Source organism: Asterias rubens, chromosome 12 (assembly GCF_902459465.1).
Source record: "Asterias rubens chromosome 12, eAstRub1.3, whole genome shotgun sequence".
Lineage (NCBI taxonomy): Eukaryota > Metazoa > Echinodermata > Asteroidea > Forcipulatida > Asteriidae > Asterias > Asterias rubens.
In genome coordinates, this window is record NC_047073.1 from 10,264,388 (window position 1) to 10,283,496 (window position 19,109).

Consider the following 19,109-nt stretch of genomic DNA (forward strand, 5'->3'; position numbering starts at 1 on the left):
ACGTCTGCCAGTGTTGAAGAACAGGCAGACACGCGACGCGATCTAGCCGAAGCTGTAGCCGAAATAGCAGTTTCGGACACGGCCTTATCAAAGTAAAACTAAGGCAAGTCTGAGAGTGAAAAACGGTCAGGTACCAATGCAGATCATAGCAATGATTGCTTTTCAAGGGCACAAGACAAATATGGGAGCAGCATGATAAAATGGGCAGAGGACAGAAACCATTAGACTGATCCTATTCCATACAATTAGTGGTCTTGGTTCCAAGACCATGGTGTTTGCGACTCATGTTCAGATCTAACGCACACTGTACATTTGTAATGAACAAACATAGAGACACTGCGACTAGTGCTATTTTATTAATTTTGGTTTTTACCCATACACCGATGTGTGTAAGCGCTGTATACTCAGTACTTCCCCCCCCCCCCCCCGAGTCCCGTGAAAAAATATAACGGGCATATTACTTGGGTGGGATTCGACCCCACGACCCTTGCAGTTCTAGAGCAGTGTCTAATCAACTAGACTACCGAGATTGCCCGGTAGCTACCGACATCCGGACCCCACCAAGGTTTTGGATACTTGCTATTTGGAGTCGTGAACAGACAATGGAAATGACTTGTACCGTATGCTATATTCGGGGAACAAACTCAAGGCATGATATTCATCCTACCTAATCTGATTTCAGATTTGTTCCTGAAAATCACACAGCACCCTCTATGTTTATTCATTACAAATGTACAGTGTGCAGTATTCATAGATCCGATTGTTAGTTGTGTTTACGTGTAAACACCTTGAAACCAAGACTACACACACAGCGGCCCGAGGTTAACAGATACTACACATATCTAACGTCAAAGGGCCTTGAAGCGATGATGGTATGACCATACTTATTGTACAGACCACAACACCAGTTGATGATCTCATTGGTTCGGATGCAAGTTTCAAATTATGATTGTAAAATTGAATGAATAAACTGAATAATTATAAATCTAATCTTGCATAAACAATAATAATAAAGACTTGTAATGCGTACATATTTACCCTGCTGGGTGTTCAAGGCGCAGTAAACCCCCCCCCCCCCAGAAAACAAAAATAAAAACAAGAGAAAATAGACACAATAAAAATTAGTCCTTTAAAACCTGTGACATAAGTTTTGGAAGAGATTTGATGGAACAAAGACAAGAGTTCTAGATGTGTGGCGCAAAAAGACCAGTCATGGACAAATTATTTAATGAAATCTGTGACCATAGGGCAGTTACTCTAGTGACGGCACAAAAAACTAACTTATGAAGCTTTCAAGTTTTCTGATAAATTACAATCATTTTTGTACGAGTAGGAGGTTACTGTCTTTCCATTTAAAATTTCTAGAGATCAGTCACCAGATTTGAGGTTATCAACGTCCAATGTGACCTGTACATTAAGTATGGTACAATTTTTTATTGGGGTCATTTTATATTTTCATGTATAATATTTTTTGTTTTCCTACAAGACTTGGAAATAAATTTCATAAAGGAAACAACCATTTCTTTCGTCACTCTTTTGTCTTTTTATTTTGTATCAAAATTTCAATATATTCTTCACAATATACAGCATACAAATTGTAAAATAAATATGTACATATAAATAGAGTGCTGTTTATAAAAAACAAATAATGCATAGCAAGTTCTTTAAAAAATATTTTCTGCAAGGCTCGGTACGTTTAGATAATAAAACGTCCATGATGGGCTTTAAATTACAAGTTTGGAGACACAAAATTTAATGTGCTATGGCACAGATATTTTTTATTTGGAGGCCGCATTCCCATTCAGCAGCATCTAGTCAAAGAAGGGCTTGCTCTCTTTCCAGTTAAAATGCCTATGAGGTCCCAATTAAATAAAGCCATAAGCACAAAAACTTGCTTAGCAAAAATAGACTACCAGCCAAACACCATTCAGATACCACAGCTACGACTCGTACCTTGGTCATTTCTTGCTTAGCCAAGAAATTTTCTGAGCAGAACTTTCTGCCTAACAGCATTATGAAATTGGGCCCAGGTCAGAAGACATTGAATTAGAGGTGACCAGGTCAGAGGTCATCAAAATTTGGTCATCAAGGAGAATCTGCCGAGTTGTCAAAAGCTGGAAGACGAAAACAAAGTTCATAGTTTGAATCTAAAAAAAAAACACTGAAAAACAAATCAACTTTTTACCTTTTTATTTATTGTATGATCAAGTTCAAAATAATGTCTTGTAAACTTACGTCTGGTTGCAAGCAGGGTGTTGCCATGGTTACATGAGATTGACAGAAGGCTGAACGATTCCTCTTCACCCCGGCCGAGGTCAACTTTCTGGGGGATGCTAGAGTTGACCTCAGTTCGGCCGAGTCGACCTCGTGAACTCTTACCCCACGAGAACACCTGACCATCTGAAACAAATTGGATAATGTATTGTGAAGAAGAGGCTTCGCTTTCAGGGAAACATTTGACATAATTACACTACGGAAAAACTATCATAAATTTAAGGATGTACAGAAGCTACAAAAACAAACAGTATAAAAACAAATGAACACGGGAAATATCTGTCAAAAAGAGATAGTAAAAATCAATAAAAGACCATGACAGAGGCCAACATTGGATAATGAGGAACCTTTGCTGGGGGTAATATAGGGTGCGTTTGATTAGCTTCCCTGGGTCGACCCCGGTCTGCCCCCGGAACGATCGAATAGCATCGACGTCATTAGCCCCCAGTGCCCTGCTTGTGGACTGGGTCACTTGGAGCTGGCCCCCAGGTGCATGACAGCACCACGAGAGGGTGAGTGATCGTTCGATTAGCTCATGGCAGGGGCTCACCCGAGTGAGGGTCGACACAGGGAAGCTAAATGAACGCACCCACAAAAAAAATGTGCGGCTGAGATACATTATAAGCAGTGAAGTAAACTGTAACCTTTGTAACAAACATAATACATGTATTTAATAAAAACCACAAGTGGTGATGGGTAAAAGTTAACAGGTCCATGCGAGAAAGGGATTTGTGATGTTCTTTGATAAGTCTGTGTTTGAACAAAGAAAAGTTAACTGGACAGGGACTTGAACCAACGACCTCCAACTGAGCTATCTAGCCCTTTATTAGCGATCTCCCTAATTCGTCAATTTCTTTGTTCGGGGGTGACAAGTCAGAAGCCATACAACCAGTACCTGCCATGTAACCAGGGATCACACTTAAGTTTATGATACAACTTGGGAACCGGCAGCCAGGGCAATACCAAGTCAATTTCCCTAAATTTGTTATTTTGATAAGGGTTAAAGACACTGGACACTATTGGTAATTGTCAAAGACTAGTCTGCTCAATTGGTCCACTCAACATATGCATAAAATAACAAACCTGTGAAAATGTGAGCTGAATTGGTCGTCAAATTTGCAAGATAATAATGAACGAAAAAACACCCTTGTCACATGAAGTTGTGTGCTTTCAGATGCTTGATTTCGAAACCTCAAAATCTAAATCTGAGGTCTCAAACTCAAGTTTGTGGAAAATTACTTCATTCTCAAAAACTAGGTTACTTCAGAGGGAGCCGTTTCTCACAATGTTTTATACTATCAACCTCTACCCATTACTCGTTACCAAGTAAGGTTTTATGCTAATAATTATTTTTAGTAATTACCAATAGTTTCCACTGCCTTTAAAGTGCTATTCCGGGGGCCACAATTTGACAGAGATCCTACAAACAAAACTCAAGATTCTTACAAGCCATCTTACCGGATGAAAGAGCAACAGTAAACATGTCACCACACGCGACGTCTGTAACTATGACGCCATCTTGGAACTCTGGATTGCAAGGGATTCTGGTAACTAGGGGATCCGTATCACAACCAAGCTGACCGAACTGATTGGACCCGAGCATGTAGCACTGTTGGTCATCTAAATGATTCCAAATAAACAAAGAGTAGATCTGTATCATATGGCAGCCATCTTGTTTTTATATAGTCCATGTATAGACCTTTCTATTGTTGATAAACAAATTCGGCCCTGGTTGGCATGTCCGGCTGATGTTAGTAAAACACTCGATCTCGATCGTGTTATAACAGATGTGAAGTCAAATTCAAAATTGTTGGCGAACTTTCATTAAAAAAAAAACCTCCCATAACTAATTGTTATGTTTTTAACAAAACCAACACGATGTTAAAAAAACTGATGGTAAAATACATTACCTGTTACAATGGCAGCATGAGCCGTTCCTATGGCAACACTTTTGATTGACAGCTGATTGATGGGTGAGGAAGCAACCGGTGCATATGTCCGCATCTCATCCACCTTGTTAAGGGTCTTGCCACTTAGACTGATGCTGTCAAGACCAAGTTTATTGTATCTGCAAAAAGACAAATTAGTGTAGTTTGTTTGAAAAGAATTAGATATTCATTTTGGTTTTACGGCATTTTCTTACTCGGGTGGGATTCGAACCCACGACCCTTGCAATTCTAGAACAGTGTCTTACCAGCTAGACTGCCGAGATTGCCCGGTAGCTAGAGGCAGTTCAAATCCTATTTTTTGGCAGTGGGTACCGCAACGATATAATAGATGTTAAATTTGCATCGGGATAAAGCATGAGATAATAGGGTTGAAAGCAGCACGGCTGTGAACTTCATTTATTCACTTTTAAACAGGTTTCAAGGTAAGTTGTACCTGTTACTCCCACAGGCCAGAACTTTCTTGTCCTCTGTCAGTAACAAGGAGCAGTCCAGACCACAGTGTACAGAAGTAATCAGACTCTCTACAGGTAGAATGACGCTTTGTGGTGACGAGAAAGACTCTTGGCTGTCCAAACCCAGACGACCTGAAGGCAGAAAGAAAGTAGAACAAGAAAGTAAGTAGACTGAACAAAACAAAAGACTAAAGGCCGCCTACAACTCAAACAGTGCACTGTGTCAGGAATATCTAAAAACATTCAATGGTTTATTTTGATTTTTACCCACACATTGATGTTTGTCAGCACCGAGTACTGTGTCGGGTTCTGTGAAAAAAATCACAGGCATTTTACTTGGGTGGGATTTGAACCCACGACCGATGCAAATCTAGAGCAGAGTCTTACCAACTAGAGCACCAAGATTGTCCAGTAGCTGGAGGCAGTTCCAATCCTATTAAATCCTTGCGGTACCCACTGCTAAAATATAGTATCCTACACTGTAAATAAGTGTCGATGCTGAAAAAAAAAAGTCTGAAACTGGAATCCAGACCTCATTAGTAGGTAGATTGAATAATGGAAATTCCATCTTTTTATAGCCCCCTGGAGTTTGTTCATTTGTTTGTTTCCGTATATCACAACTAGACAATCTCTAAATAGATCCCAAGGAGCTTTTGGGACTAGTATCCTCAGCACTAGAAAAGTAAATCAAAGAGCATGCCTTTTTGTTATCTGGAGAAAACTACAACAGTTTTTGTTAACCAGCAGACTTTTAAAAGTCTAAATTCATTAAAGGTTGTTTGGCTTCTGACTGGCACCCCGAGTATAGATTGACAAAATAGGGACACCTCAAATATAGGGCTAGATAGCTCAGTTGGTAGAGCGCCAACCCATTAATCCGGAGGTCGTTGGTTAAAAGTTAAAAGTCTGAAATTTCTTATCCCTTCACTTACCGTTTTCTCCTCTACCCCAGGATAAAACTTCATTGTCGTTAGTGACAGCCATGACATGTGACGCCCCACATGAAACCTTGACGACCTCATAACCTAGCAACTCCTCCACAATCTTTGCCTGGGAGACGTCGTGGTAGTCACCATGACCCAGACAACCGTGAGCCCCACTGCCGTAGGTCATTAAAATGCCTCGATCTGAAGAAAAACAAGCTTTCGTATCAATATGTAGTTTGTATACAGACTCGTTGACATTTATCACTCTGTCCCAATAAAGGCATGTTCCCTGCCTGCAGTAGTAGTAACATACACCGATTCTAATTTAATAAAGAAAGAAGACAGACTACTTTTACCTCTCCAGACTAGGTTTTGTGAGGCTCTGGCCAAGTCGGGGCTACAGCTACGCTACGGCTGGATTTCCGTGCCATCATGTGTTGACATATAAGACGTCATTAGCAACACACTTAGCAACATAGCCGCAGATGTAGTTTGAACGGTAGCAAACAAAGACGGCCACTATAATAAAGGTTTAATGTGTATAGCCTCCCACACAACACCTCAGTTTTCTCATAATACACCTGGTTGTGGAGAAGCATATTATGGTTAAGCAGAGATGCCAACATTGAATTTTAAAAAAGAGTAGCATCTCCCAAATGTTTAGGGCGAGCGCAGCTTGGGCTCCCTCTACCAATCTTTCTATTACTCTCTACAATGCTAATTAGCTCATTTTCAGGCATTGTTGTGAAATAACAATTATCTGTATGCATCAACAGAACAGCTACAAATGTTTATAGTGGCCAGTGAAAAAAAAAAATTGAAAAAAACCCTGATTTCCCTCATCTTCTGACTATGTTTCAAAAATAAATGTAACATAAAAAAGGGTGGCCTTACTTAAATGTTTTTGTTTTAATGATCAGAAACGCCACAACAAGCTATTGGGAGAGAGAGAAAAAAAAAAAAAAAACCTGTCCGGATTTTGGGCCAAAAATACGTGTCCGTATTTTGGGCATTGTCTGGACATCGGCGCTACAATTACTGGTAGGAAAACATGGAAACTGTCGAGCTTAGACCTCACAGGCCACTCAGTTGAAGGTATTTTTGTTCAGATGGTCTCCTTTTTTTGTCGCCATTATTTCGTACTTTTTTTGCCAAGCTTCGATGAAGTACATGTACAGCCAGTGTGGGCACAATAATAGTGGATACATGAGGAATGAGGTTACTGTGACACGTTAGCTCACACACAACCTCATTCCCCACGCACGTGTGCACTATTCCCCATCGTGTAATAGAGATCAATGGGTACGATCTTGCAGAAATGCACTAGCGTAAAAAATGCACACTCAGGCGGCCAGCCAGCGGGGGAGGGCACGCAACAATCATTATGTCGAGTACATTGTTCGAGTGAATTCGCCGCTATTATTCAACACTGCGTTCTAAAACTAAAAGTGTTTTTTTCTTTTCTGTTACAATTGTTCTGATATTTTTCTTAATTTTTATTTCCACTTAATAGTTCATTCGTTGTTTGCATGTATTGTACGATTTAATAAAATTATATTGGGCGGCTTGTTTAGCGTGTTTTATTGAGTATTATCGTAGCGTCGTAGTCACGGCTCGAAATCGTATTTGCTACGCCCAAATCGTGTATGTTGGTATCTCTGGTTAAACTTTTATAAAATCTCAATGATTTATTGTAGTATTTTTGTTCAAAGGTAACATTATGTCCGCTGAGCAGTCAAACTTTGCTCGTTCATTGAGTAAGACCAGTCCTGATACTTCACAGAGGCAATGAAGGCGGTTACCTCCATGCCTCCATGATCATTGCCTTGGTGCCCTTAAATGCCCCAGTAGAAATTTATGCCCTTAACAAAGGAGGAATTGCTCCTTTAGATTGTGATTTGGTTCCCTAGGCTTTGGTTTGCTTTTTTCATTTTTTGTATTGTCTCTAATTGTTTTCCTAATGTTTTGAAACCATACATTTCTAGTAATTAATGCTGTGTGTCTTTCATGTTTTTAAAGCCTAAACGAATAAATAAATAAATAAATAAAATGCCTTGGTGCCCTTGCCCTTTCAAAAACAAAGCATACAGGCCTGAAGTTGTAACTCACCAGTCAGACACGCTGTAAACATATCCCCACACGACACATGTTGAATGGTAACCGCTGACTGCCCCTCTAGAAAGCGTGGTATGAAGGATGGATACGACTGGTCCACTGCACCTGGTAGCATGGTAGCTGAAGACCCTACAGAAGAAGACTGAAAAATAAACCAAGAGTATAAATTGACCAAGAAAAACCAAAAACTCTAAAAACAAATCTTTAAGTTCAGTAAGGGATTCAAAAAGTGAATTTAAAAAGATCTTTTAAGTATACGATTGATTTTACCAAAAACAAAAAGTTTCAATCTGAAAGCTCACAAATTATAAAGTTCATACCATTACCAATCTTCCATACAAACATTTACATCTGAAATACTGTCAAAATCTTTCAAGGATCTACAGATCACTGTAACTCGATTGCCACAATTAAAATAAGCTCAAGATGAACGTGCACAAAATCTCTTAATAGCATGAACTGTTTTGTTGTCTTCACTTAAACGCAACTATTTAATCGGATGAGTGTAAAAGAATCTACTCTTCACCCCAAAATTATGTACTTTTCCTTTAAGACAATATTGGTAATAACTCAAAATCATTTTTAGCATAAACACTTACTTGATAACAAGTAATGGGGAGCTGTTGATAGTATAAAACATTGTGAGAAACGGCTGCCTCTGTTCGAGAAAGAAGTAATTTTCCACGAATTTGATTTTGAGGTTTCGAAATCAAGCATCTGAAAGCACACAACTTCAGGTGACAAGGGTGTTTTTTCTTTCATTATCATCCCGCAACTTGAGCTCAAATTGTCACTGGTTTGTTTACTTATGCAGTTGAGATACACCAAATGAGAAGACTTGTCTTTGACAATTACCAATAGTGTCCAGTGTCTTTAAAGGTTAGGATGTGTACAACCAAACCAGTAAACTATGTTTTTTTAATTGATGGAAGTTTTAAACTTTAACCTTTACATCCAATCAATTAAAAAAGTCTACTATAGCTTGTAGTCTCTTTAAAAGTCACTCTTTGTAATTTTAAGCAGCCCTTTTACCTCCCAAATGATAAGTCGTCCATTTTTGGTGACGGCAACTCTCTGAGTGCGACCAGTGGACACCTGAATGACCTGGATGTCGCTGTGAGGGAGGGGGAGACTGATGGGCGTGGTGACCCCATGACCCCAGCAGTAGACTGTGGATAGGGGCTGTAGCTTCGGCAGGTTGGAGTTACTGCTGTCTAGGACCAGCTTGGAGCCTAGAAGGCAGGAATCAAATATGAATATGGAATGAACATTACATTAACTTCCAGGGAGTTCTGCAGCTCTTCAGCCAGCTTGGAAGGCTACAGCAGTGTTCCCATTGAACTTTAATCTTGTTAAAGTACCGCAACTTTTCTATAGAATGACAAAATTAAATCCAACGTGGATGCATGGTAAAATGACCTCCTTGTCAAATTACCACGACCCTGATGTAAAACTAACTTGTCGAAAGAGGTCCTGAAAGACTTCCCCGCAGCCATAATAATTTAAGATGGCCACAAAAAGGCAGATATCAAACATGAATATGGAATGAACATTATGTTAACTTCACCCAGTGCTGAAAGGCTAAAGCCGTGTTCCCATTGAACGTAATCTTGTGAAAGTACCGCGACTTTTCTGTAGACCAACAAAATTAAATCTAACAGGGATGCATGGTAAAATGACCTTCTTGTCAACTTACCACAACCCTGATGTAAAACTAACTGGCCGAAAGAGATCGCAAAAGACTTCCCCGCAACCACGTCATCTGAACAGGGCCGCAAACAAAGGCCAATGGGAACAGCTCCACGCTCCAGGGCCAATTTCAAAAAGCTGCTTTAACAGAAAATATTGCTTAACAATTTTCTGCTTAGCAGAAATGAGCCATATATCAGTCAAAAATTGCACATGTGACATGGTGTTTTGGCTGGTAACACTGTTCTGGTAACAGGTGGGAACACATGGTAGAATTACACCAAAGCCAGCCATGGTAACTTTCCGCATGGCAGCTGAGAAAAAGTCCAATGGAAGCACAGCTTTAGAGATGGGGAAAACTCAAAAATAAAATTAAAAAACAGATGAAAGGGAAGAATTCCTTCACTTACTTCTGCGGGACAGGGACTTGGTACTTCCTTTGCGGTTTGAACCCTTGGAACTTGATGTCATCCCAAGAGATTTTGGGATCCTATGAGTAAATAATAATAATAATAATAATAATAATAATAATAATAATAATAATAATAATAATAATAATATCGAAGTCTTATAATTATAGTGCACGTATCTACCAAACAAGGTACTCAAGGCGCTGAGTTTATGATACAAACTTTTTCAGAAATAATACAGCACAAAAACCAAACGAGTCTAAGCTGAAGGTTGTATTCAAGTGAGGGTATATTTTTGGTAATCACTCTTAAAATTAATGGCACTAAAAAAAACTACTTGGTTAGAAGTACAGAAGCTGTTGGTAAAACATAAGGATTTTGAGAATCATTTCACTTTGAAGAAATGTGGTTATGGTAAAAAACTGTCAGTTGTTATCCCCCAATCATTTGAATTTGAGAAATGTTTCTGTTGAAAAAGTTCTCTCAAATTTTTCTGTTGAAAAAGTTATCTCAAATTTTTATGTCGAAAAAGTTTCTCAGATTGTGTATTCCGATGACAGATCATTCTTTCTATGTGACATAACTGCTCTGAATTTTCGGATACATCTCATTTATGTAGGATTAAAACAATCAACTGGTTTCAAAATCCAAGGTACATGTATACGCGGGGAATAAATAACAGAACCAGCACTCCCACAAAATAGTTTTAGAGACAGAATCGTCAAATCATGATGACAAGAGAAGAACAAAACCCTAGACTAACTTGATAGGGCATTTGACTCGTCCAATCTCCATGTACACATTGGCAAGCATTTTGATAACGATGGGCTCAGCGATGACTTGGTTTATGGTCGGTCTCTTGTCGGGATCGAGGTGAAGCATCAGAAGCAGGAGACGTTTCAGATCGTCGCTGTAACGCTCCGAGATCGGCGCGATAGATCCTCGCATGATCTTCATCACCAACGCTGGTAGATTCTGTAACGGCACCAATAGAAACAGAAAACGTGTCAGGCATTTGAGAATCTGCTGAGTTGTCTCTTCCTTGGCACATCGATTCTCCTCTGAATTTGACTTCAAGGAGGAGGCGAAAGATGGGGTTTGATACCCTCACCTAGCATGTGAAGGTTAGGGTTAGGGTTAGGGTTAGGGTGTGTCGTGGACGAGCAGTCTAAGCACAATGTTCCAGATGAACTTTGATGTCAATAAAATCTGCTATTAGCAATATGAAATTTATATTTTCTCATATTTTGTTTTGAAAATGCTAAAGACAACTTACGTCTGCCTCAAAGGCCCTCCGCAATGTGAGCAGCTCATAGAGAACACATCCTACAGCCCAAATATCACTCTTTTGGTTGTAGCTGTAAAGGTGTTAAGGTTACAAATAGGCCTGGGCGAATTATTTGAATATCCGGTTAATGGCGAATAGGTTTTCCTACATGTAACCGCGAATGCCTTTTTTTTTCTTAACCGGATATCCGCAATGGGCGCGAATACCTATTTATAAACCGGATAGTCCTGTAATTACAACCAAGTAACCGGATATTCTTTTAATATCCGAAATTCCGCGGGTGACAACTGATAGGAATGTTTTGTCTGAATCCTTATGAAACTTCTATTAAGACAGCATAAAACAGCATAAATTAAGTATGATCTATGCTCACCTCCCTGAAGAATTACAACAATGACATTTCTGACGTAATTTGTTCAAAGATTACGAAAGTTTTCCTTCACGTAGAGTCAATCACGATCAAAAGAAAAAGCAAATCGCCATTATTTTAATGAATGAACCGAGTGACACTGTCTAAAACTAATATCAATCCGCCCATAAGATCTTCTTTTTTTTTTTAATAGCGCCCTCTAGCGATGAAAAAAACTATTCGAATATCCGGTTAATTTCGGATAGTTGGCCAGCGGTAACCGGATCCCAAAATTTCACTATTCGCCCAGCACTAGTTACAAATCTGTACAAAAATAACTCTCCAATATTTCACTGGGATTTTAGATGCCAAGTTGTCAAACTTGAAAGAAAAACTTAAACATTGTGCTATGATGGAATCTTATGATGTCTAAAATTTGATATGCCATAATTGAATTAAAGCGATTTCACTTACCGACCTTTGTGATTTATCACTTGATATTTGAAATAAAAAGTTGTCACCTTCAGGTGATGCTTCTGTTGCCGCTTCCAATGTTGTATTATAAACTTGGGTGTGATCCCTGGCTTACAACAGTTAACGGTTGTATGGCTAATGACTGGCACCCCCAAAAACAAAGATAAGATGTTGACAGAATAGGGAGATCGCCAACCTTAGGTCTAGATAGCCCACTTGGCAGAGCGCCGGCACGTTAACCTGGAGTTCGCAGGTTCAAGTCAATTTTTCTTTGTTCAATTCAAAAAATTAAGGGAATCAATGTGTGGTGAAGAGGTTTTCAACTAGTGGTTTAATCCCAACGAGGCCTGGTTCTTGATAATTTACCGAGACGAAGTTGAGGTATCAAGAACCAGGCCTCAGCGGGTTTATACAACTAGTTGAAAACCGACTCAACACACTTTGATTCCCATTCATAAATACCTTTTCGGTCAAAAAACACCAACACTTATAAGCACAGGTGCAAACTCGCGTGTAACGCCCATGTTTCAACAATTTTTACTGGTCATAAACAAAGGTTTATACACACCCACATGACGTGCTCTCCACCAATAGGAATAGCGAAACTGTCTGAGGTATTTATGAATATGCAAATAAAGCTTGGTACCGGTAGACGTTTTAAAATGTAACCATAAATCCCCTTCTTTCGGTCAAAGTGATTTTTTCCCTGCCTTTTAAATCTGTGGACCCTGGTTCAAATCCTGCTTCAGACGAGCAACCTGCATTTAGATTTGTCTCTACATGATCTGATTGCTCCGGTTCTCCAAAGTTGAGGTTTTCCTCCCACATCTAAAACTGACATTGTTTATTGTCTTTTTTACACCAGTATCTTCAGGCCTACGGGTCACAGTGCAAAGCACTTTTTATTAAGACTCCTTGCTTTCATTGCCAGAAAGTTATCTTAAAGGCAGTGGACACTATTGGTAATTACTCAAAATAATTATTAGCATAAAACCTTTCTTGATGACGAGTAATGGGGAGAGGTTGATGGTATAAAACATTGTTAGAAACGGCTCCCTCTGAATTGCCATAGTTTTTGAGAAAGAAGTAATTTTCCACGAATTTGATTTTGAGACCTCAGATTTAGAATTTGAGGTCTCAAAATCAACCATCTAAACACACACAAATTCGTGTAACAAGGGTGTTTTTTCTTTCATTATTATCTTGCAACTTCGATGACCGATTGAGCTCAAATTTTCACAGGTTAGTTATTTTATGCATATGTTGAGATACACCAACTGTGGAGGCTAGTCTTTGACAATTACCAATAGTGTCCACTGCCTTTAAGTAGGATTTGAAAGTTGGCATGGTGGGAAGTTAGCCATAGCACCATGTGTAACTCTTTTCTGAGTAGTGTTTTAATTATTTTGTTTTTTTGGTTAAAATTTTTGTTGTGGCAAAGCGCCTGGGAGCATTTTTAATGGATTTGGCGCTATATAAATGTTTTTTTATTATTATTGTTTATTAGTGTTTGTTCTGAAAAGAACCGGGTGGTTGACAACTCATCCTCACGACGATCAGAGCATACTGATCGAAACATGGAGTTTCCAACCACTGGTTATTCTCAGAACCAAAACTACATCCTCAAAAGAGATTTACACATGGTGCTATGGCAAACCTCACCCGAGTAAGTTATCTCACTACATTTCAAAAGGATACGGTTTCCCTTCACAAAGTTCCGGTGAGATGTAGCACGGAGTTCCAACCACCGTGAAGGCTTTACTCTTACTGCTGAGGATCTTAGAGATGCCAAAGTCTCCGATCTTCACCACATCCCGACGCTTGTTGAGCAGGATATTCTGTGTCTTCAGATCCCGGTGGAGAATTTGCTTGGAGTGTACATGCTGAAGGGAGAGAAGAAGCTGGCTGAAGAGCCGCAGAACTTCCTGGAAGGAACAAAATAGGTCAAGAAATCATTTCCTAGAAAGTTATCTCCAGTATTTGAACTATAAATTTTATTCCGAGCACATAAGGCGCACAAAGAGAAAAATTAATGGTAACAATAACAGAAAGCTTAATACTGATTTAGAAAGAAGGTTTGAACAAATTTGTCTTTAAACTAGAGTTTAAGCGCTGAAGGGATGTGTAGATGTACAAAGATCTCTTGGGAGCGTGCTCCAAACTCATGGAACAGCCATGCAGAATGACCTGTCTCCCCCATGACCGCCTCGATCTGGTCTCAGAGAGCCTGTTATGAACTAGTAGTTTTGTTGGCTAGAAAACATGATAACTCTGGACACATTTAAGCATCCCATAGCACAAGTAGCGACAATAACGGGATTTGGAAATGCTTAGTTTTAGATGTGGAAGGAAAACCCAAATGAGGACAACCCATCCAATCAGGTAGGCTCTAAAAACCCAATTCACATGTAAGACTCTGGTCTGAGGTGGGATTCGAACCTGGGTCCACAGAGATGAAAGGCAAGGAAAGAAATCACTGAGCCGTCAGCCACCCAGATTTCAATGGACGCTTTCTGCCATCATTATCTTTAATATTGATTTAGCCGAGTAGCGCAAATTTGTAGCACAAGCTGTAGGCCTATACCTTCCCAGGGAGCTGAGATGGTTCAAGGAATGAATTAAATGGCCCAGTGACCAGGGGTTCAGTAATAATGTTGGAAGCACTTTGAGATGCCCTTCATCAGGTGTGTATTGCACTAAATAAATGTAAATCTGTGAACTTTTGAGTTTTGTGTCTTACCTAAAGTTTGTTACAGATATTCTGTTCCTCTAGAAAAACACAAACCACAAACCATAGTACACCAATATACACTCACCCCTTCCTCTAATAACGCATTCCCTCTATGTTGAAGGTACTCAAATAACGTTCCACCTGAAATAAGAAGTTTAAAAAAATCACCCATTCTTAAAATCTATTTTTAATTCCATGCTGAAATACTGTATTTAGTCATTGACATGTATGTAATAGGGATATAAATGGCCTACATGTACATGTACATAGATTGCACCTGTTTATGTGAGTCTTTTCATGTACATGTCGGCCTGTCTGTAACTATTTTGTCTGTCTATCTACATGTAGGCTGGGATCTTTTGCTTCACCCCAACCAATTTGGTTAATGATCACTTTTGGGCGATTCCATGAAAAGGTGGAATTTTTATCATATCATTCCAAACATGTCCAAGTGTCAGGGGAATTTTTTGTATTCTGTTCGGATATTGTTAACTGTGAAAAAAATTACTTTTCCAATAGTGCACTTTGGTTGGGAAAAAAAGTACTGCTTTCTATGGTTTTATCAATTTGACCTATTTTTATAGTCAGTATCAATTTTCTTGAAAACAGTATAAATGAGAGCAAGTATGGGCAGTATTCTTTCAGAAAAAATATGTAAAATTTCAATACAAATCAATATACACTTATGTCAACACGTGGTTTGAGGTACTCTCAGAGAGCGTAACGCGTGTTACCAAAACACACCCTTTTAAATATAATTACTAAACAACCTGGTTTCAAATGCTGCAACTTTTAATTTTCCTCCTACTAATAAGGGCTCATGTAAAAACAGTAAAAACTTAGATGAATTCTTAACCACCGCTTCACGATGAGCCTCCGAAAACTGTAACGCGTGTTACCAATGTAACGCGTGTTACCAATGTAACGTGTGTTACCAATATAACGCGTGTTACCATGTAACGCGTGTTACCAATGTAACGTGTGTTACCAATGTAACGCGTGTTACCATGTAACGCGTGTTACCAATGTAACGCGTGTTACCAATGTAACGTGTGTTACCAATGTAACACGTGTTACCATGTAACGCGTGTTACCAATGTAACGCGTGTTACCAATGTAACGTGTGTTACCAATGTAACGTGTGTTACCAATGTAACGCGTGTTACCAATGTAACGTGTGTTACCAATGTAACGTGTGTTACCAAGCCCAATACACTGTATACAATGGTCAGATGGGCACAGCACACAGTTTAAAAACTTAAATATTCCTGCCACGTTCCATGGCCTGGTAGGCAAGCATAATGTGAATGAGGTGGAATTACTTTTCAACATCCCACGGCAAAGGACATGTCGATGGAATGGGGGGGGGTGTCAAATTAACGATTCTAAGCGTGGGGAGTTGTTTTTTGTGGTTAATGATTGGGATTATTTCCGTGGTGAAGTAATGCAAGTAAGTAAAGAAAATGACTTCAGTGTTTTAGGGATGCCCCCTGCTTGAAGGAATTGGAAGTTGGCAAGTTCTAAAGATGACAAAACATTTTATTTTAGGAGTCATATTATTAGGAAACTCGAGAACCCGCGATAGTAAACAGTCGCATGCACTACAAATTTTGGGATTGGAGAGCAACTAAAAAAATAAATGAATAAAAAGGTCTATAGCTACTGTTTTGCTCTTCAAATATGATGTGCAACTGATATTGGTTGATAAATTTGAGAAATTGTAACTCAACAATTGAAATAACCTCAATAATGTAGCAAGACAAATTGTAACGTGTGTTACCGTAACGCGTGTTACCTTAAATTTTGTGATATGTAGAGCAAAAGGTTGAAAGAAAAAGGTTTATTTAATTTTTTGCTCTTTAAATATGATGTGCTAACTGATATTGGTGGATATTTCTTGAGAATTTGTAACTCAACAATTGAAATAACATATAAACATGTAGCTTGGAAAAATTATAATGTGTGTTACCGTAACGCGTGTTACCGACTATTTTGCAATTTACTAAAAAAAGTTACACTTGAATTGTTGTAATTATTTATGTATGATAAACCTTAGCATAGTACTTGATGACAATAGAAACAAATTTGTAGTAGACTGGTTAGTTTTAGGACAAAGTTGAAATGAAGTTCGGTACTTTTTTGGTCTTTCCATTCGCAGTTTAGCTCTCTCAGCTAAACCAGTTGATCTGTCACTTCTGTGTGAACATGGGGATCTAGCCTAGATATTCAGGTTTTAAAATAAAAAAGGTTTAACATTTAAATCATCTTGCAGCCACAGAATGGAGAATGATCACAAAGGACCCTAAAAAGCGTAACGCGTGTTACCGCGGAATCGCCCTTTTATATATAAATTTTGTAAAATTTTGATACATGTCCTGTCAATTTTATTAAAACATTTTGTAACATTTCGTGATTTACGGCAGCATAAAATAAACTTAAACTGTAAACAAATAAATATTGAATGAGTGGTAATTGGGCAGTGATCTTCCATTTACAGTAATCTTCTCAAATATGGATACATGTAGAATGACAGGTCTGATCTATAATTGGGACAGTGACTAAGGTTGGGACATGATATTCTCAGCTTCTTGCCAAGTATGGATACATGATATTGACAGGTCTGATCGATAATTGGGACAGTGATTCAAGTTGGGGCATGATATTCTCAGCTTCTTACCAATTATGGATACATGATATTGACAGGTCTGATCGATAATTGGGACAGTGATTCAAGTTGGGGCATGATATTCTCAGCTTCTTGCCAAGTATGGATACATGATATTGACAGGTCTGATCGATAATTGGGACAGTGATTCAAGTTGGGGCATGATATTCTCAGCTTCTTGACAAGTATGGATACATGATATTGACAGGTCTGAGCGATAATTGGGACAGTGATTCAAGTTGGGGCATGATATTCTCGGCTTCTTACCTTCTGCATATTCCATGACGATACTTAAAGCTTTATCCTCCAGGAAGTTCTCATAATACTCAATGATGTTTGGATGATCCAGCATCGCTAACACCTTGGCCTCATTGACGGCTACTTGGCGTTCCTCTCGTGTCATCTGCTCCACTGGGATCTGCTTGATGATGATGAGTTTTTGGTCGCTAAGACGACGGCAGAGGTATACTGTCCTGCGGAGAGAGAGAAACAAAAAGCCATCACGAAAAGTATTAATCATGTTATTTTGGACATCAATCCAAGTGAGGTACATATATATGCATGAGATGTATTATTAATATTATTAATATCAACAGGTTTCAATTAATGGATTTTGATAACTTTTGTACTTGTAGAACACATTTGGTCATTACATGAATCCCAACTACCCACCATGAATGATGAAAATAATAATTATAAAGCACAATGGTGGGGGCGGGAGAGGGGAGGGGTACGATGGAAAACTGTGAACTGCCCACACTTCTCGAAAAAGTGGTAAGGCCGGGTAATGCACATGCCCTTGTGCGTGGGGATTGGTAGGTTTTCCTCCTTTCACGCAATGGAACAGTCAATAGACCCCACAAACTCCCGCCCGTGCAAAGCTGCCCTGTCTTGGGACCGAGTTGACTCGGGACCGAGTTGGGAAAAGTTTCCGTATGGCGCCACCCTTTTTGTAAAAATGAGTGAAAAAGTGGTGGCGCCATACGGAAAGTTATCCCCGAGTTGACTTGGGACCGAGTTGACTTGGGACCGAGTTGGCTTGGGACCGAGTTAGCTTGGAACCGAGTTGGCTTGGGACCGAGTTGACCGGTACCCGTACCATCATCATGACCATGGATGGACGGTCGGAGCTCGTACACACCACACTCAGGAACTCATGAACTAGCCGTATTGTAGACTGTTTTATTTTAAGCTAATTACGCTAATTCTTCTTGCTTGATAACAAACAATCATTCCATGACGACTTACCCGTATGCTCCTCTTCCAACCACTCGAATTTTCTCATACTTTTCCATCTTAATCACCCCATCTACTCCGGTAACTTTTAGTTTTCCTATGTTTGTTGTTGATGAACCAAAAGCATGCGCCTTAACCTACCGCTTGAGGGCGCAATTTGACTCCCCAACTTGAGCTTTTTTTTTATCAAGAAGTGTGCAAGTCGCCCTAAACCTTTAAAAAATGGACGCAGGAACATGCCAGGATGACCAAGGTAGCATTTTTTGTTCCAGAGTTATTCCAGAGCGTTGCAGTGAAAGTTTTTAATTTTCCGGGTCTATTTTTGAGTGACTATTATTTTTGGTTGGATTCCTGACTGCGCCGTGTGTTTGTGTACACTGTATACACGCACAGTGTACGTCAATTTCTAATAGGTGCCTGCTCATTCCGTCGCATCTAGCCCCGCCTTAAAAATAGTAAGATCATTAAGTTTTGTACGAGAGGAATGCCCTTGAACATGGCAATCCGGTAGTGGTAACATTTTGAAGGTTGAGCATGAGCAACCCCGCAAT

At 39.3% G+C, this 19,109-nt stretch overlaps 1 protein-coding gene across 1 annotated transcript; it reads right to left on the reverse strand.

Moving 5' to 3' along the window:
• Positions 1–1,539: 1,539 nt before the first annotated feature.
• Positions 1,540–18,664, reverse strand: LOC117297892 (serine/threonine-protein kinase Nek8-like). The gene is made up of 15 exons (XM_033781067.1): positions 18,571–18,664; positions 17,590–17,795; positions 14,743–14,798; positions 13,625–13,851; positions 11,092–11,173; positions 10,579–10,790; positions 9,816–9,895; positions 8,749–8,948; positions 7,711–7,858; positions 5,608–5,802; positions 4,657–4,807; positions 4,185–4,342; positions 3,733–3,894; positions 2,236–2,400; positions 1,540–2,114 (listed from the first exon to the last, which is right to left on the reverse strand). Exons 1-15 carry the CDS (start codon positions 18,615–18,617, stop codon positions 2,086–2,088), a joined length of 2,118 nt encoding a protein of 705 aa, XP_033636958.1. The 5' UTR covers positions 18,618–18,664; the 3' UTR covers positions 1,540–2,085.
• Positions 18,665–19,109: the final 445 nt, after the last annotated feature.